Source organism: Bos indicus x Bos taurus, chromosome 24 (genome assembly GCF_003369695.1).
Source record: "Bos indicus x Bos taurus breed Angus x Brahman F1 hybrid chromosome 24, Bos_hybrid_MaternalHap_v2.0, whole genome shotgun sequence".
In the NCBI taxonomy this organism is placed as follows: domain Eukaryota; kingdom Metazoa; phylum Chordata; class Mammalia; order Artiodactyla; family Bovidae; genus Bos; species Bos indicus x Bos taurus.
Genome location: NC_040099.1, coordinates 46,111,903 through 46,133,149, shown reverse-complemented (window position 1 = coordinate 46,133,149; position 21,247 = coordinate 46,111,903). Strand labels below are relative to the sequence as shown.

The 21,247-nt window shown below is 35.3% G+C and overlaps 1 protein-coding gene across 5 annotated transcripts in view; it reads right to left on the bottom strand.

Moving 5' to 3' along the window:
* C24H18orf25 (chromosome 24 C18orf25 homolog) overlaps positions 1-21,247 on the bottom strand; it is an 86,137-nt gene that overhangs the window by 27,268 nt on the left and 37,622 nt on the right. For all 5 annotated transcript variants that reach the window (XM_027526403.1, XM_027526402.1, XM_027526406.1 and 2 more), the window contains exon 2: positions 20,317-21,099. In XM_027526403.1, the coding sequence (XP_027382204.1) occupies positions 20,317-21,031 (715 nt within the window). In that variant the 5' untranslated portion in view covers positions 21,032-21,099. The remainder of the gene's footprint in view (positions 1-20,316; positions 21,100-21,247) is intronic.

Below are 21,247 nucleotides of genomic sequence, written 5' to 3'. Positions count from 1 at the left end.
TAGTCAGAAAAGCTGCACTTTATACAATCTAATTATTTTGTACATGAAATGAAAGTGAAAGAAATACTCCAGCTTACAAAGATGAGGGACACATTTGAGAAGGAGGGAAAGGGTGTTATTATGAAGAACAAAGACAAGACTATACTGAACAAAAGTTACATTCAATTCCTGTCATTCTGCTAAAGGGCAAAAGATTAAGAGAAGGGACGACTATAGAGAAGGTAAAGCTGATTTTTTAAAGGAAACACTGATGCAAACTATTAAAACTGAATTTATATATTTTTAAGAGGATCAATCTAGTTTCTTCCTCTTAGTAGCTAATACTAAAAGTCCCTAGTAGAATCGAAGAAGAAAGTCAAATATATATTTTCCTACTTCAAGAGCTCTACTTGCCCAACATCTATTTCCAGTAAAGCCCTTTTATAGTATTAGGGATGTTATGTATTTTACAACATTCTATAAAAAGATGAGTGCGTGCTCAAGTCGGGTCTGACTCTTTGTCAGGTCCCTCTGCCCATGGGATTTTACAGGCAAGAATACTGGGGTGGGTTGCCATTTCCTACTCCAGGAGGTCTTCCAGACCCAGGGATCTAACCTGAATCTCCTGTACAGCAGGCGGATTCTTTACCACTGAGCCACCTGGGAAGCCCCCAGCAAAAAGATAATACTCATAAAATCCATCTTCAGGATTTGGATGTCTTGTGAGGGATATTTCTATTGTCTTTTCCCTGAGAAAAACAACCAGCTGACACTCCAAGGAAGTGATACACAACCTTATGGGTTATTTGAGAGGAAGATATTAAAACTTTTGGAAAAATAAAGAGAGCCCTTCTACCTCCAAATCACCCTAAGCTGCTGAAAAGGGCAGCTGAGCTCTGAAGTAATTACACTGCAGTGATTCATGCTAAATAATTCAATATTCATGCTTGTAAAATAGATACATGCTTTAAAATGCTAGTGCTACCTTTTCTAATATAAAGGTAAAAAGCAAAAATCATTTTCAATCAACTATGAAGCATATCCCTTACTACTAACCGCTATTTTTGAATAAAATGCTTTTTCTCCTCCAACAGTTATTACTAAGTGCAAGCAAATCACTTAATTCCAGAAAAAAAATTTCTAATATCTAATAGATTAACGTTAAACACACCTATTTTATGAAACTCTTGACTATGAAGGAATACATATGCCAATAAATCATTAAAATAGAACACAATGAAGGACTGCTGTTTTAATACAAACATCCATTGTGTAAACTGTCACTAAACAAAACATGAAACACACTTGGGGCACTTATCTCTTAAGACTAAGTTCCCAAACCACAGGCTTATGCGGCAACACTTTAAAATAAAAAAATGACCAAACATAAAAGTAAATGAGTTATTAGGTGCCACCGTATAAGGAACAGACATGTCACAATATGAAATTCTGACGATCATGACAATTTCAGCTGACTACTTAAAAATAATTTCCAATTTCCCCAAAAGGGTACATCAAGTTCATAAAATTCAACAGTGTGGCCTTAGTATCAGCTAGTAATAGATTTTAGACCAAATAGTAAAATATTAGTTCATGTTTGTGGTTTTTCTTTTCAAAAAAGAAAAGAAAGCTGTATCATTTATGGAGTTCTCGTCAGAGTTCAAAATGATTATTATGGAATCAAGATAATGTGGGATGTCCAAATATTTGGTTGCAGAAGATATGAAGGTCAAGTACAATATTGACTATTTGACCAAATATTCTATTTTTTAAAGGGCTTTATTAAGTGTTTTGTGTTTGGGAAAAAATAAGAGACTTATTTAAAAATTTGTATCATAAATACCATTCACAACCTCTTGCCCTCACGTTCCCCCACCCCACAACCCACAACCACCAAATTGAGGCAACAGGTCAACAGTCAAGTCAAAATTGTACCCACTCCTACATGTAAACTCATGCAAAAAGTATAAGTGCAGATGTACATGCAGAGTAACATCACCTACCCATGGAAATAACTTGTCTGAAAGTCTTCATCAGTAGGATATACAAGCATAAACTTGTTATCTGGCTTCATTCTTGTATCTTCCATATTTCCAAACAGCACACCTTATAGCTTAGCTCAAATTTAGTATTCATCATAAACAAAGACAGCAATATTTTCACATTTTAATTATACTTAAAATGAAAATAAATTATCACTGTCGTTTTTCATATCTAATATATTCAAACAATGACAAGTCAGTACTATATAAACTTTAATAAAGTTAAGGAAAGGTTGTTTTTCCAATTTTGCCTTCCAACAAGAAATCACAATTAAGCATCTTGTGTCCCAAGGTCATCTCACACTATCAGCAAACCAAAATTAAGTAAGATATGTTTAAAGAACTAAGCATCAAGGCTTGGATTTTGAATCACTAAGTATGAATATTAGCTAATTGATGGGGACAATTTATGGTATTCTTTTAAAACATGATTTCTGCTACACAGCAAAATTAAGAGGTAAGATCCTTTTAAAATAAGTATCTCTTGAAGGAAAAAATAAAATCAAACCACTAAGAGGAGCTAGAAAAACCAGGAACATTAATAACAGAAGCAGCTATCTATGCTTCCAATTTGATTCTATCAATTTATTACAGGAGGGAATAAGCATGAAGCTATTTTTCTTCCTCTGACTTGATTGTTCCTCTAGGATGCTAAAACAACTGTGCTGCTACTAAGATAATTTTGACTTTTAAAAACATCAAAATAGCAACTTCAAGTAAAATTACACATGGAAACATTTCCAATTTAAAATGCAGTCACTAAGCATTCCATGTTTACAACATAAAAGGTTATCAAACTTCACATTCTCCCATTTGGTATCTGTCAACCACACATCATCAATGTATAATGATGAACTTTGTTTTTCTATAGTCATTAAAAGCATCTCTCTATAAAGGTAAATCTAACTCAATTATTTAATAACTATTTTGTCTGTGGTTAATCCAAGTGCTGTGTCCAATTTAAGTGTCTTGAAATTTTTGCTGATCACAAGAGAAATAAAATGTTCAGCAATCCACTGCTTCATTTAAGAACATCACCTTGGCCTATCTTGTGCTAGACAGGTCTGCATCCTCTCTCTGACCTCCAAGTTTATAAATAGGTTCTAACTTTTGAAATACCAAAATACAGGTGTGGGACTTTCCAAACGGTCCAGTGGTTAAGACTCTGCGCTTCCACTGCAGGGGGAGCAGGTTCAATCCTGGTCAGGGAACTAAGATCCAGCTTGCCAAACAGTTCGGCCAAAAAAAGAAAAATGAAACAAAACATACAGATCTATCTATTCATCACACATTCCTACTACAGTGAAGTTTACCCCTATGTGACTTTAAATCTTCTGTATTATTATCAACAGTGTTTAATTTTATGAATTAGTCTTCTTTCTGGTCAAATATGTTCTCTTCTAAATCTCATGGAAACAACTTGAATCATGAAAACAAAAAACAAAGCAAAACAAAGCCTAACATCCATCCTCTATTACATCTATCTTTCCAAATCCCTCTTTCCAAAGCTGATAACCAAAAGCACAGAACTTTAAAACTATGTAATATATAAGTTACCAGTCCCATTTTACAGATGAGAAATTTTGAGTCCTAGGGAGGTAAAACCAGCATAGTTTATGGTTGTTCTCAACGGTGAGGGAATGGGAAATATACAGGGTAAGACTGGGAGCCGTATATGAAGTGCATAGGTTTGGGGCAGCAAATACATAGGTTAAAATCCTGCCTACTTCTTCTTAACGTATGACTCCGCTTGTTCACAGGGTTACGATGAAGGTTAAAATATAACACAGAACACAACAGTTCAAATACTGGTCCACCTGCCCACCTTTCCATTATAAATTAGCACTTAACCCTACTTCTTTGTTTGCTTATGTTTGTGTAAACTCTGCTGTACACAGCCTGCATGCAAGAAGCTTTGAGAAAACATCACTGCCTGAGTTGGTCATGGATTAACCCATCTTGTTAAGTAAATGCTTTGCTGGGATTAATAAGGTCATCACATATGTGGCTTTTGTATTTTTATTTTTGTTTGAAGTGAAATGTTAGCTTAGATGTATTCATATGAAAGTGTTTTAAAGCCAGATAGAGGTCACTTTGGATCATCCCTATTTGGCATCATTCTTACCTACAAAGCCCTTCCACTAACACAAGTGTTGTCAGACTCCCAGTATGAAATCTAATCAGATCTGGGAATCAGAAATTCCTCTTGTATCCCACAGACATCTGGAAACGTCACTCCTTCTCTATTGCTAAATCTTCGGCCCAAGGAAAGGTGGAGCAACAGACAAACAGCGTTTACTCATTCAATTCCCATTTCAATGACTACAGTAATATACGATAAAGACCAGAATAAATTCCTTCTCTATGTTTTACTACAGCCAATTTCCCAAAACCCCTCATAGAAGAGGAAAGAAAAAAACTTTCCTGCTGCTGTCAAAGGACCCCACAGAAGTTCTGTCTCCCTAGTCATTAAAGGTCCTAAGATCAGTACCATTATCTACAACATCTAGAGAAAGTCACTCCAATAGTGAGATTCAAAAAAAGTTACACCTAAAAAGAAGAGTTCTCAGAAATTACCTACCCAAGCACTTTAGGAAGGAGGAGCATGTGTACGGTATTCAAGTTAGGAAAAGAAGTGTAGGGAAAATGAGGTGTGAGCCTTAAGGATTGAAAGAAAGAAGCAAACCTCAATAGTTGAAAGGGAAATCTGCAATTGGCAGAACCTACCTAATAAAAACTAGCTTTTTAGTAATACATCTAAATATTTACCAAGATGGAAAATGATTATTTGGAATAATAAAAAATAAAATACTTAAGAAAATACATACGCTGTATTTTATTACTATTAATCTACATATATATGTAATATATGTACACACATACACAAAGAACCATTTATAAAACCAGTAATTTCAAAGCATCTCTTGGAAAAGATAACTATATCAACCAGAAAAGACAAAAAGTGCCATTTCTAAAATAACAACTTTAAATACCAAAAACTGGGTATTTTTCCTTTATAGTATTATAAAGCTATTTTAGTAAAAAGAAAAATAAGATAGTGCTAAATGAAAATAAAATGCAGCAATATGCACTGAAATTCTATGTCAGAAGTTAAAAAATCATTTTTAAATAAAATGAATTGATGCCTATTTTGTGTTTTTCCCATTATATCCAACTCAATTATTAAAAATTTAGATGTTCCATTTACAAGGGAGAAATAGAGTTTTAAGGATTACATCTGTTCTTACATCATACTGACAAATGACAGGTCATTTTGCCCAGAGAAGTTACCTATAACACTGATGAATAGTTAACTTTGAAAGTATCGAAGGAAAATATTCAAGATTAAATACAGAAAACAGGACACTTGCAGAGGTCACCATCTTTCAATTTATCTTTGTATTTCAAGGACAAATCCACAATTTCTGTTTTGAGGATTCACATCAATGGAGAACAAAACTAAAACATCTACACTACTACATACAAGAAGGAAGAACACGAAAAATTGACATGACTTTCGCCACATCCTCGTGTCTATGTACCCTGCTAAGACACATCCACTCAGCTTTTTGGTTATTCCTCAAGGTAGGCTACATTTTGCTATTTTCTAAACAGTCTTCAATTTTTAACAGGATAACTCAGAAGAACATATAAAGGAGAAGAATCTTCACCTTTTATGTTAGCACTGATATTTTGTTATTTCCTTTTTCAATATACCAACTGCAAAAAGACAGAAAATTATCTGAAAAACACCATGTGAAATCTATTATTAGTGATACTACCTATAAACTAATGCCATTCATTTCATTATGGAAAAGCAGGTTTCTGTACTAAGGAACACCTAATGTGAATTAACTGGTAGGGAATCACTATAACTAATGTAAAAGGATCCTAAATAGAGTAACAAGAAACATTTCTTTTTAAACATTTTTATTTATCTAGGTCAACTGATACACTTCAAATGCAGAATTAGGTAAAAGATATAAAGAAAATGCACTAAAAATAAAAATCACAGCAATTTGATAACATTCTTCCCAAATTTTAAAGTTTTAAGACTTGATTATCAAAGAATACACTTCCTCATGGATTATTATTCCTTCATTTCTTAACATGTCTTCTATTGTACGTTGTAGTATTTTAAGATAATATGAAAAGATCTATTCATTACTTTGGTTTCAATCCCCACTAACTTTTCCTAAACTTCAGAGAAATTAAAAACAGAATCAAGAAAAAAATGAAAAGTATAGAACTCGGAAGTTATTCACATTGATAACTATTAATGTACTCATATAACTGTTCCAGACAGATTAAAAACGACAAGTTTCTTATCTGTACAATGATTGAGGGCATATATGCCATTTTTAGAGAAGATTCTGAGAATTATTCTTTGAGAACAATTTTTATTAAAGCAAATTTAATAAAAAATTAATTAAATTTCAGTTTAATAAATCTGCTCAAATTGTTTTGATACTGTGTTTTCTCACATGTGAAACCCCACAAAATCTTTTCCATTGTGCCCCTTACTATACTATTTAAATAATTCAAACAGAAGAGAGGAAATCAATACAAGCTAAACAAAATATAACAGGTAACTATTTTTTAAAGTCAAGTTCTGAAGAAGAAAAAAAAAATAAAAAATAAAGTCAAGTTCTGTAAAATAATCTGCCCATGTTATCTGACCTGCATATAAACCTTAAGCAATATATTTCATTAAATTGTGCTATATCTCAACCTTCAGATCACAGTATCTGCTGTTAAATACACATAACTAAGGAATGACAAAAGCAATGAAGCAAAATAAACTAATTCGTGTATATTCTTTTACTCAGTCTGCTAATGAAACAAACAAGCAGTCCAAATCTTTACCTGATAATCTAAGAAATAAATTTTTCCACCTAACTTAATCACTCTAACTCGTATGTGGCAATTTTTTTTTTATACACATTTAGGAAGCAATGAATGGATATATTAGTGACTTGAATCCATTAAAATCCCTGTAGACTATTGCATAGTTATGTTTCCAGCACAACCTGCCAACTATAGCATTAATAAGAATACAGGATTATTTCATAATTCTGAAGGTCCACACACCTTCATGAGCACATGCACACACACACTCTTGAGACTAGGCTTATTCCTTTGACTTAGTAACAAAGAACAGGCTTTTCTCTTGGAGCCCCCAAAATGACAGATCCTTTAAGTAAAAAAAAAAAAACTTCATGCAAAATATTAAGTTTTAAGATTTTAATTTTATTGTGTTGTGTTCTAAATTAAATTTTTATTTGAGCTCTTATTACACTCAAGTTTTAATAATGCACACAAATTACACATTAATATAACTGAGAGGTATTATGCAATGAGAGGCTCAAATAACCTGATAACTCTAATCTTAAATCTGCTGGTTAAATTTTCTTAAAAATGATTAGGATCTAATGTCCTACAACACTGAACTAGGAGACTCTAGGCAGAAAACAGTCTGTAGATAGATTATCGGAAAACATATTCACTATAGCGCCCCCCGCTTAAATACCAGCAACTAAATAGCATATGTAGATTATATGGGATTATAGTCTTCATTTTAATCTTTCCTCTATTTCTTTCGGAATTGATCCTTTTCTTGAAAACTGGACTGATTAAAATGAGCAAAGATACTTTAAATGAACCATCTGTGTTTGTCTTCTCTTTCTTTTCTTGCAGTAATTCCCTATAAAGCACTGCAATCTGCCAGTCCTCAGTGACTCTCCAAAGGTCATCTCCCTGATCTTCCCAAGCTTCACAGAGAAGCAGAGGGGCCACTGCCTGGCTTGCCCTGGGGCCTGTAGATACTGGTGGCAGCCATATTTGGGAGCACATTCTCCTGGGATTATACTCTTTTCTTTTATTAACCTTTTATTTGGTATTAGGATACAGCTGATTAACTGGGTAGCCATTTAACAATGTTGTGACAGTTACAGGTGGACAGAAAAGGGACTCAGCTATATATCTACAAGTATCCATTCTCCCCCAAACCCACCCACCCATCCAGGCTGCCACATAACACTGAGCAGAGTGGGATTATATTCTTAAATAAAAAGCATTTCAACCATGTCTAGATCATGTCTAGCATTGATCTAGATCAACTAAAAGACGTTTCTGTCCAGCATTAGCCCTTTATACACCACAAAAAAGCCCAAACAGGATATATTCCCTGTACTTAAAATTCTAGGAAAATTAAGCCAATTTAAGGTAAGTTAAGGGAAGACCAGGGTTCCCTGGTAGCTCAGCTGGTAACGAATCCACCTACAATCCAAGAGACTCCAGTTCGATTCCTGGGTCGGGAATTTCCCCCTGGAGAAAGGATAGGCTACTACCCATTCCAGTATTCATGGGCTTCCTTGGTGGCCCAGACAGCAAAGAATGTGCCTGCAATGCGGGAGACCTGGGTTCGATCCCTAGGTTGAGAAGATCCCCTGGAGGAGGGCATGGCAACCCACTGCAGTATTCTTGCTTGGAGAATCCCCATGGACAGAGAAGCCTTGTGGGTCCATGGGGTTGCAAGGAGTCAGACACGACTGAGCAACTAAGCACAGCACAGCACAAGGGATGACCACTAGGCACTTCTAAAATAATACCGATATAAAAATGCCACCACATAATCCAAAAATAATTTCCACTTCTTAGTATGTATTTAGACTATGATCTTAGGAATACAGACTGCCTCAGTGAAGGAGCATTCAATAATCCAAAACAGCAGTCGTTTTTAAAAAACTATTATAACTACTTCAAATACTTAATACTTCTTTGTCCACAATACAAAAACAAATTTTTCTGAAAGAAGAATTTTTAAATCGTGCAATCTGGAAAAAGCATAATTACTTTAAAGCACGATTCATTAAAAAAAAAAAAAACAACTACTGTTTCAAAACAATACTCCTTAAGACAGCAACACATTTTCAAGACACCACGACAAACTGAAAATCAGGGGAAAAAACTGTATGTATGCTTCTGGTACAAAATTATTTTTAAGGTTAAACTTTTCAAACCACAAAATATAAAATTTTGTTTTGGAATAAATTTTAATATTTTAGCATATATTCTATGAATTAAATCAGTACATTCCGGTGTTCCTCTTCTTTCTACCAAAACCTCTCTTTCCATATCTTTATACAAATTTATGTAGAAAAAGCTTCCTCAAATTTATTATGCTCGATACCTTCTCAAATATTTACAATATTTTTACCTTGAATATCAATTATTAAAACTTTACCTTGATAATTCCACTCAACTGACATTTTTCTCTTTTAGGCAAATAAAATCTGTAGATTTCCTAGTCCATTATCTAATAACAACAAGAAACAGAACATGTCCAGTCAATACTAAGAATAATGTCTACGTTACTTTTTATGTTATTCTTAAAGGATTCATTCATGTTTTCTATTTTAAAAATAAAAAGCATTTCACTACATGCTTAATATATGAAACATTAAATCATGAATCAAAGAAGAAATCTGTTAAGTTCTTGAAGCAGTTATGCATGCATAGAAAAGCAGTCATGTTAACATGCTGAAATTGACATTTTCTTTTATCTAAAAATCCATGTCTAGTAAAATCTGTGATCCCAGGGAAAAGCCGAATACAGAACAAACTTCCCTGAAAACATCTTAATTTAAAATAAATATTATAGATTAGCAAAAAACTTCTCACCCAAAACCAATATGCTCTTCTTATTGGTATAAAACAGGAAAGTTAAAAAAATATTAGCTGAAGTAGTTTACAAGTGTTGTGCTATCATGTCAGAGAAAAACCCATCAGTTATAACTCTCCCAAAGTTAATTCCCAATTCTCATGTATTAAGCTCTAAAAAGAAAAAAAAATTTTAAGTCATTTTTCACTTCAAAAAAGCAAAATAAATTGATTCAATCTATTACAGTTAATTTACAAGGTATAGATATCTGAATATAGAACTAAATAGAAAAAGTGAAGACAATTTTTCTGAGTAGTTACTGGTAAATTACTAAAATAAAACAAAGGTCTTTATTGTTTATACAGCTGACCCTAAAGTTGGGCTCCCACCCACTGCACAGTTGAAGAAAATCCACACAAAACTTTGTAACAGTCTGTGGTCCCACATCCATGAATACTATCAAGCACAGATTGTGCAGAACCACAGTTCATATTTAGTGCAAAAAATCTGCATATAAGACCTGTGCAGTTCAAACTCCTGTCGTTCTAATGTCCAACTATATATGAAACTCCAAATATATCACCTATCCTTCCTCTTGCAAAACAGACAATCAGATCTTTTTCAGTTGCAACTATATTAAATATTAAAATAACCTTACTCATATTGAGAAGTTAACTTATAAATTTGAAGGGGAAAAACTACCATATTTTTATTGTAAGTAAATCCAGTAGGAAGTACAATTTTTTTAAAAAAGCACAAGGTAATGTTAGCAAAGTTATATACACCTACTGAAAATTTTCTTCCTAAATTAGCTTTTTCTCACACTATTTCTCAGTCCTGGGCCACACACTGAAAATCTATCATGTTGCAAAGCTAACAATGCTGTGCTATTTTCTCCCCTTTGACACACGCCATGGACTCTTTAACATACCATTTATTTTCAGTCCAGGGACTGAAAACAAAATTAAATTGGTAGTACATTAGCCAATACATTTAGTCACTATTAATTTAAAAACCCATTCAATACATACCCTTAATAGAGTGACCATTTCATCTCTATCCTCTAGAGGGTTACCCTTTACATCAGAGTACCAATTTCACCGGATTCTGCCAGGTAACTGCTTAGAGAGTTAAAGCTTAAAATAAAAACCCATCTATGTAACATTGGAAAAATACTGCTTTTCTCACACATAAACTCAAACTCCTGTCTAATCTGCATTCCTTACAGTATCTCACATAGCAGGTACAGAGCATTAATTTGCTCAAAAAGTAATTCATTCTTCCTGCACACAAAGGCTACTTCATACAAGTCATTAAAGACTAGCAACAAAATCAGTTCATTAAATGACCTATGAAAGAATGACATAAAAATGCTCATGCAATATTCACTCATGACCTCCAGAATGAGATTAATTACATCATTCCTCTTACAGGAATCACAAGCAAGTCAACACTGTTGTAGAGATTAATGCTAAGAGACTCTAAGGGAATTAACCACTTACCTATCTGGATTCACTAAGATTCCCTATTTTATATCTTACTGATATTTATGCTTTTGGCATGAAAAAAGCATAAAGATGAGGATCACTCCTGCTGCTGCTGAATCACTTCAGTTGTGTCCGACTTTGTGCGACCCCATAGACGGCAGCCCACCAGGATGTCCCTGTGGTTGCCATTTCCTTCTCCAATGCATGAAAGTGAAAAGTGAAAGTGAAGTCGCTCAGTCGTGTCCAACCCTCAGCAACCCCATGGACTGCAGCCTTCCAGGCTCGTCCATCCATGGGATTTTCCAGGCAAGAGTACTGGAGTGGGGTGCCATTGCCTTCTCAGGAGGATCACTCCTATCATCATATAAATACGGTTCTATGTTCCAAGCACATGTAACAAAACTCTAACTAGAATTCATGAAATTTTGTTTTGAATAACTAATTTTTTAAAAAGCAACTTGTTTACTATTTAATTTTTAAAACATTACCAAAAGAAACTTAAAATGGGCAAAAGCATATTCTTTCTTACACAATTCAAAAAGCAGATAGTTAACACAATTAATTTTGTGATAGATTCAAAGGTTGTTCTATAATATTCCCATTTTCAACAAAGTTAATCAGAAAAGTGTAACGTCTGAGAATTCGAATGTGCTGTCAACATTCCAACAAGCCACAAAGGGCTGTTGCAGCAGGTCTTGGGAATCAGGCAATGCGAGTAAGCACCTGATGGGTGATGGGGAAATGCCTTGGCCAACTAGCTGCATTTTAAGTTCCCTGGGCTCCAGTAGCTGCTTGTCCTCTTCACCAGTCAAGGTGAGTTAGTTTTTCCATCCACATTCGGAACTTCTCTGTCTGCCTCTGCATCTTGGAATAACAGCTCATGACCTCTTCTAGGACACTGCCTATAACGTTTCTAACACACACAGCACCCCTGCCAAGTAATCCTAAAACTTCGCTGGGCGCTCCTTCAGATCCGCCAGTATGACTGAAGTCAGTTTTAAAGGCAGTGAGGCCATTTGATAAAACGTCATTAAATCAGAAAATTGTATTTTTATGAAGACATGCTTATTCAGGAAAATGACTTAAGCACTACCAAGAACAGGCAAATAGATTCAGCAATGACAAGGAGCACTTAATTAACCAAACACAAGTAATTCTGAGAAAAATAACATGACACTACCCTTTTTTCATAGCTTCACTGAATCTGCCTAGGATTTTATATTTTGTACTATACAACTAACTACTCAAGTTTGAAAGTATCAGTAGCTTTCAAACTTGCTAAACATAAAGACCTGGAATGGTATAACAAACACCAAAACGTAGGCAGCTCCCAGGCATAGGTTTGTTTTAAGCCCCCTGGGTGATTCCAGTGTACAACCCTGACTGAATATCACTGTATCCCTGAATATTTTCACACCATGACTTTAAAATTCTAAAAGGTGTTTTAACAGCTGACCATAATAAGTCAGTATAAATAATTCTGTTAATTGATTTTCATCAACTACTCTTAAGTTAAAAAAAATTGTTTTCCTTATGGAAAAACCACATAAAGGATATACAGAATCCATGTATACTGCTGTGTAATATTTTTTATAAACCCTGGTTTATGCAAGGTACTAAAACATGTATCTCAAAAAAAAAAAAGTTTTGTGGTTAAGTTTTGGATATACAAATCATATTCTGCTCTTTTGGAGAGCACATTAATGGCTCTGAGTTGTCCTGCAGTAGACAAATCTGTTTCCACATGATCCAGCACTTTTCAAATGTGTGAACAGTGTACACCTATTAATATCAAGTAGAACAGTGGTTTCAGAGGATTCCAGTTTTAGGATATGCTCTTCTATATACAGTGTTTTATCCTTGAACTAGGCCAGATTAGTTTTGGTTTGGGTCCCAAATACTTTGGGTTTCTAGTAAAACTAATTATACTGAACTCTTTTCTTCGGGTAACTATTAAAAATGTTACCTCCTCAGATCACTCTTGCCTATGCTACCTAATACAGCTATTCTACCCCATCTCTAGTTCATTTTTATCTGAACTCTTATATCTTGCTTTATTATTATTCATAATGTATATTCCTACTTGAGAGCATATGATGAATTCATTTATTATCTGTCTCCTCAAAAAAGATGATGTTCCACGAGGGCAGACATGTTTCATTCACTGTTGCATTCCCAATGCCGCATAGCAGGTGTCCAAACTTTGCTGAATGAATGAATGATGGAATCAATCAAGCTTGGCCTTATACCATCTACCTATATCAAGAAGTCTTTATAAAGAACTGCCCCCATGAAATGCTCTATTATATTTATCCCAGAATATTTCTGAAAATATAGTTTACTTTATCTCATAGTGGCTTTTTATGAATAGGCAAAAGAAAAGTTTCCCAGGTCTCAGTATCAAGAAATGCAGTGTTTCTCCTATATTAAGAGAACTGCTTATATCATGCCACCTCACCTCTACTCAATGCCTAAAAGGCTACAGGACAAACTCTGAGCCCAATTCTACCTAGCAAATAAAAACTTCATCAAGTTTATTGTTACCAACTTTTCCCTCTAACTTCATTTTATTCCTCCACCCCTGATTACTCCATTCCATGCCCTCTCTCCACATTAAAAAAAAAAAAAAACACCTTATTTATAAGTAAACGTCTTCAAGAAGGACATACCTTTCCCCAAAGTATAACACATTCAGCTTATGGAGAAACTAAAAGGAGTTTGAAGTATATTAAACTTTCTTTAAACAGTTTATATCCATTATAAGTGCTGGGTAAACTGTAGTGTACAGGACAGGAATTTATACAACTACTTTGATGTTTCAGATTCTGGTGCTGCTTATTTTTCAGTATTTAAAAGCTGAATTCAACAAAATGGTATGAGAACACTTGTGCTAAGGACAGCGAGATAAGATGCAGCCTTATAAAGATGACTACCAGCAAAACGCACTAAAAGCAAAGACATTTTAAAGTCTAAAAAGACGACGCAATTACACATGTCAAAACAAACAGGATGTACAATACCGAGTATGAACCCTAACATATAAACCACGGGCCCTGAGTGATGACGTGTCAGTCTAGGCACAAACGTCCCGTTTTGTGCAGGTGCTGCTAGTGGAGGAGGCTGCACGCAGGTGAGAAGGGGAATAAATGGGAAATCTCCTTACCTTCCGTTTTATTCTGCTGTGAACCTACAATTGCTCTGAAAAATACATCTAAAAAAAGAAAACCAACCAGGGACCATATTCTCATCTTAAACACACATATGTCCTTTTAACACTAAAATATATCCTACTTTGAGAAAGACATATCAAAAGCAAAGTTTATGCTTTTGCATACACGAAGTTTTTAAGGGCACTCACCTAAGGAAATAAATTAGGAAGAACAGGCTGAAAACAATACCTCAGTGCTTTAACATTAGAGATTGTCAAAGAATATCCACCAGTAACATTTCAAAGCTTCTAAATTTAAGGTAACATTATCTGGACACTGTAGTATTGAGGAGATCACATTTAAACAATGCATGCTTTTAATAAAATCACTTAAATGGATAAAAATTTTTAATTGCTCATGTTTGCTAATTTATAAAGACTGTGCTGTGGTTTTTATAATTAAGAACATTTTAAAAAACGAGACTCTACTGTTCAGAACTTAACTGAAGCAGACTACAATGATTTTTAGTTATGGGAGACTTCACATATCACTGCTTAACTGACTGAGTAGTTCTCAGTCTGGCTGCCCAATGTCATCACCAGGGAGTTTAAAAATGCTGGTACCTTTATGCTAAGTGAAATAAGTCAGCGAAAGACAAATATTGCATGATCACACTTGCATGTGCAATCTTAAGAAAACCAAACTATAAAAGCACAAGAGTAGTTTGGCGGAGAGTACAGAGTGCAGCAAGAATGAGTTAAGGTGATCAAAGGGGACGGACTCCCAGTTGTATAAGACTAAGTTCTAGGGATTTAATACACCATAGTGACTATAGTTAACAATACTACATCATATATTTGAAAGAAGACAACTTCCTAATACATAAATCGTTAAGTATGCAAATAAGAGGTGTGTTAGCTAACCCTATGCTAATAAATTTCACAATATATACATTTAGGAGAAGGGGACAACAGAGAATGAGATGGTTGGATGGCATCACTGACTCAATGGACCTAAGTCTGAGCAAGCTTGGGGAGTTGATGATGGACAAGGAAGCCTGGCGTGCTGCAGTCCATGGGGTCACAAAGAGTCGGACAAGACTGAGAGACTGAACTGAACTGACATTTATTAAATCAATACCTTATATACCTTAAATTTATACAATGTCATATGTCAATTATGTTTCCAAAAAGCTGGGGAGAAAATGCTGATGCCTGGGTCAGATCCAGAGATTCTGATTTAACAAGTCTGGAATGGAGCCTGGGCATTGTAAGTTTTAAGTGCTCCCCACTCAAGTGATTCTAACACACAGCCAGACTGAAAACTGCACAAGATACTACGTTCTTTGTTTGCATTTACTAATCACTGCTTTCAGGCAGTTTTCACCTGATTACACAGTCTTGGTATTTTGTTATCAATGTATTTAATGAGTCTCCTAAACAGCTGCCAAAATACAATCAGATTTTAAATTATGGCCATGGGGCTTTCAGTCACCTCATATTCAAACAGGAAACAGGTTACAGGATTCCCAACCTGGGTTTGGGGTCTCATCTTCCACTGCAAGTCCCTACAGCTTAAATTAATAATAAAATTTTTCAAGTAATTCATCCCTCAGTAGGTTACAAACCCTTACAAATCAATTTTAAACAAAAGTGTAGCAAGAGGAAAATGTGCAAAGAACATGAATAGATTGTTTACCAAAAGAATACAAATGGCCAGTATGATTTTTCAACTTCATTAGTGATCAAAGAAATACAAATTAATGCCAAGATACAATTCTTTCATCAAACCAGCAACATTTTCATAAACACTCAAAAGAGAGAAAATAATGCAACCAACACTTAAGCTCCTGGATAAAATAAACTCAATAAAGTCTTAAAGAGTAGTTTGGCAGTATGTGTTGAGAGACTTAAAAGTGTTCATACCCTTCTTCATAATAGCAAAAGCTAAAAACAGCCCAAAGGCCAACATTTGGGAAGTTATTTTATAGTTAGATAAATTATTCAAAATCCACACATGGTTTTAGGGAGACCATTGTGTTTTGGTTAAATGTTCAAAATGCAATATTAGAGGGAAAGAAAAGTACACATAGTATGACCAATTCTCTTATCTATTATGGAAGGCGATACTCTTAAATGTTAACATAAACAGGATTTTAATCTTAGACTTCACATTTTTCTATTTTCAAATTTTTCTACGAAGGATTTACTACTTAAAGAAAAATTTTTTTCATTTCCAAGAGTTAAATGATCAGGCACAATAAGTCTCTACATAGGAAAAACTGTAAGGTAAAACTATAACTAATCATGAGGGATTTCACTGTATAAATAATTGTGGTGAGTTGTGAATGCTGAGATCCTAGCTTCAGGAGGGCTGAGCTGCTCCAGCCTGACCACAAAGGATTAAGGACTCAGATGATCTTAGGTGTCCTCTACAGCCTGACATTCTCCAAAATAGACGAATTAGATTTTCTAAATGCAAACCAACTGACCCTTACCTACCAAGATGGATACTATTTTTGAGCCTCAGTCCGAGTAGTCACTTACATGGTGCACTACTAAACTACACAAAAGTAGGTCATTATAGCCAAGATAAGATGAAGCTACAGGCTTTCCAGGTGGCACAGTGGTAAAGAATCTGCCTGACAACGTAGGAGACACAGAAGACATGGGTTTGATCCCCGGGTTGGGAAGATCCCCTGGAGTAGGAAATGGCAACCCACTCCAGTATTCTTGCCTGGAAAACACCATGGACAGAAGAGTCTGGTGGGCTATAGTCCATGGGGTCGCAAAGAGTCAGACACAAGTGACCAACTGAGCACACACACACAAGATAAAGCTACTGTGAGGTTTATTGTATACTAAATATTTACGAAAAACATGTCACTGGAAAAACTTTTCTCTGCTGCCCACCCTCAATGATGCACATAAGCTGCTCTATTCAGAGAATTTATGAATTGAAGTCTGTTGTCTGTTACTCACATTCACTAAAATAAAAATGTCCTGGGGGAGTTCCACGGCCATCCAGTGGTTAGGACTCCATCCTTTCAATGCCAAAGATTTGCATTCAATCTCTGATCAAGGAACTAAAATCCCACAAGCCATGTGGCACAGCCAAAACAAAACAAAAAACAAAAATTCCCTGCGAGAGCAGACTTTATATATCTAGTTTCAAAGTGATTTTACAGAAAAACTGATGTCTCTCACAACCCGTGAAGAAGTAATGCTCCAATAATAAAACTGCAAAGAATGATTAATAATATAAAAAGATCATCTATAAATGAGATACTCAATAAAAACCTTGAAAACTCAAAACCACCATACACTATTTTCACATTAATATCCACTATGAAACACTCTATTTTTGCTCATCTCTAAATCCCCCAAATGAAAGAACTGCCAGAGTTATCTTGATATGATACTTCCAGGTTCTTAAAAGAGAAATATATCAATAGTTTTGAAAACTTCAAGGAGAGAATGACCTAGTGTGGATACAAAGCTGCCTGTCAGCTAAATGCTAACTAAGACAACAAAACCACTTTGTAAACATCTGTGATCCAAATATCAAACTCAATTATTATGCATCACCAGGTACTATGTAAGTCTGCAACATTATTTTCACTCTTTAAAAGAAAATGCATTAATTGTTAAATTGTTTGGCGTAAGTTAACATTTAGCATAATTCCTTCAGTGTTTAAACTGCTGCCAAACAAAGTTTATAAAGCACTTCTGAACTACTAAAATTATTTGCATCTTAATGAAAGTGTAAAGCAAGAATATCAGTTTTTATTCTCCCTCTTCGTTTCCATTCTGTATAAATCGAGCATTCAAATTCCAGATCCCAAGAGATTCATTGTTAGACATGTCCAGTTTAAGTTCACCTGAATGTCCACAGTGCTGCACTCATGTTTCAAGTCAGCTCACAATTTATCCTACCTTTACAATCTATGTGACTTTTCAGCAACTGCCTTGCAATTAGGGCAGAGTGTATCCCTCCTGCCCCAAAGTTATAATGTGACTCAAGAAAATGAGGTACACATAATTATGACAACAGAAAAGGCCAATGTCAAAATTTTTCAGGGATAACAATGTGGATAGTTGAAATGAACTTCCTAATATTTAAACTTAAGCTGTTCTATCTTTGTCACTTTGCATAATTCTAGGAAAGACCATTCATAGCTGCTCATGCATACAGCATCTTCAGAAACTGTGGTGTGCAGCCCAGATAGTCATAGAGTGGCCCTGCACCTTACCTACCATTTGGTTCTCCATGATTACTCTACATAGTCTGAAAACTCTACATATTTTCAAAACAAACTAAATTATAGATACAGATAATTTACTTTGGTGTTTTGGTTGGTATACAATTCAGAACAGACAAGAAATAGATGACTGGCATTTTAGAAGTTTTAGATACTGGTCAAGGTAGTCAATTAGCAGAGGGGTTTGGAAAACATGAACAAAGCACACCTAATCTATATAAGCCCAACAGGGAGAACGTCCTTGAAGGTATTTCTCATGCTATCTCTACAATGGGGTCTATCTTCAAAGAGAATTTTTGCTCACCCACCTTCTCCGTTTCCATAAAAAGACAAAGAAGCATTGGGCAGTTACATAAAAATCTGTTTAGTGAGTGGAATTAAGCACTGTATCAAGAGATCCATTATGATCATGAGTAGTAGATTAGTACAGGACCTAAGAAGGCATAAACGACTGTATGGTTGTTAATAGGCTTTCCTTAAAACACTAAATATAAAATTTAAATATACCTGCCTTAAAACAACCCTAATGTCTGCTTCTCTCATGCAGTCAACTGCTGGGCTTCAATTAAACCCTCTCTCCCAGTAATTAATTCAATAGATATTAAAACAGTAAGCATGTCCAACAATTGTTAGGAACACATTTAATATACTATATGAATGATACTTTTATTGTAAGTTGAATACCTATAAAATCGTTCTTGTTACTGAGTTTCTGTAAGTTTGGTTAGTTATAGATTTAATTAACCAATATGATTTTTCTTGAAATATTCTTCGTATATCAGCAATATGCTGATGTATAGAATCAGAAACCTTTCAAAAAACTAGGAGAAAAAAAGTCACCCATAAAACTTTGAAAACCAAAACTTCCCCCTCTTTACCATAGCAACAAATAACACTGCCATGATCTATTACATGCTGACTACTTTACAGAATGTTCCTAATCGAAAGTCTCTTCAACAATGAGAATTCACCCAATTAAGGACAGTTCAGATCTCATTTTTCTTCCAGTAGAAAATCTCAAGACTGCCTTCATAGTACACAGTATCAGACAAAGTAATATAGAGAAAGCCGATTATGTCAAACATGTAATAAATTACAGACTCATATCAATGAGAGCTGAAACAGTGGATTTCTACTGAACTTTTTAAACTTGGGGGTGTTGAGGGGGAAATTTTGCAAAAAACATTCTTTTCAAATGCAAGTGACAACAAGCTAATCATGCACTGAATGAGGGAGAAGGGGAATACATAAAACTACTGTTTTAGCAGGAACAGTTATTAGAAACCTTTAACAAAAGATAGAACATGTTATTTCAGACACCATCAGCTTGACTGCAGTGGCTATATAATAAAGCAAGGTGCCTATTCCTGAGGAATATGTACTTGGTAATAACACTGAACAGTGAGTATTAGATCTAAGCAGTGCTAGAAAGGCAATGATGGGAGTTCAGGTAGTGGGTTACAGAGAAAGACTTGTGAGAAATTCCATTCTTTAAAAATAATCTTGTCCCTATCATTAATTTTTTTTTTTTTTTTCGGGCTGATGTGCTAAAGTGCACTAGAAACCTCAGAACAGATTTTTAAATTGGCGTGTCTTGTTAACACACTGCAGTCTTCAAATTTACATAGAGCTGCAGGTCTCCTGGATTTTTTTCAAGTGTCACTCATCTAACTGAGCCCAAGAGCTGAGAAATGCCATGAGGTGCTCTACAGTCAGTTTAAAAAACATCCTCTACCTGGTATCTCTGCAGTGATTGTCTTGCTGCTCCCTGAAACCTCTTCATCATCATCTGATGAGCTCGTGCTTGAGTCACAAGTCAGGTCACTATCACTGGTACTACTGTCCTGCAACAGGTTATACTTCTTCCGTGCAGCAGCCTCCCGTTTCTGCCTCAGTAGCCTGATTCTCTCCTTGTGCTTTTGGCTCCGATGACCTTTAACCTTGGCAACTCGGCCATTCTGTTTATCACTGGATTGCCGGTTTTTCTTGGCAGCCATGGTGGATGTTTCACTTTCAGATCGTGACCGGCGAGACTTACGCCCAACTGTGGCACCAGACACTCCGGAAGGGTCTCCTTCTACCGCTGTTTCTGCCTGGGAGGGTTCATTCTCCTCTGCAGAAGACAATGTATCTGAATCGGCCAGGTGGCCGCTAGAGGAAGGGGAAAGCATACAGTGGTTAGAGGAATCACTCTCGTAAACTCGGCCAGTTGTCGGCTTGTCACTCTCTGTGGATGCTAACTGAGACTCAGAAGAGTCCCTTCTCAGTTCCATCAACAAGCAGGGCATTGAAGAAAGAACTGTAGAATCCACCACACCATCTTTTGGAACTTGAGATTCCAGTTCCACAGATCCATCTTCCTCCTTAGCTGTCTCTTGTTCAGATGTTTTTGGTGGCACTTCAGACTCAATGAGTTCTTCAACTTTTCCCACTGCCTCCTCCATCTTCATTTCAGATTTTCGAGTTAATTCATGGAGCAGTCTAGGAAACTATGTCAAAGATGTAACAGGAAACCAACCTGTACAAAAACACACAAAAATCAATAAACAGAAATGGCAGATCACTGAATCAACATAACATTCCTACCTTTCTAAGTGGATAGTAAAAGTAGCCATCATATGGGCCTTTAAAATATATGTATCTATTAATTGCTCGAACAAGTCAAA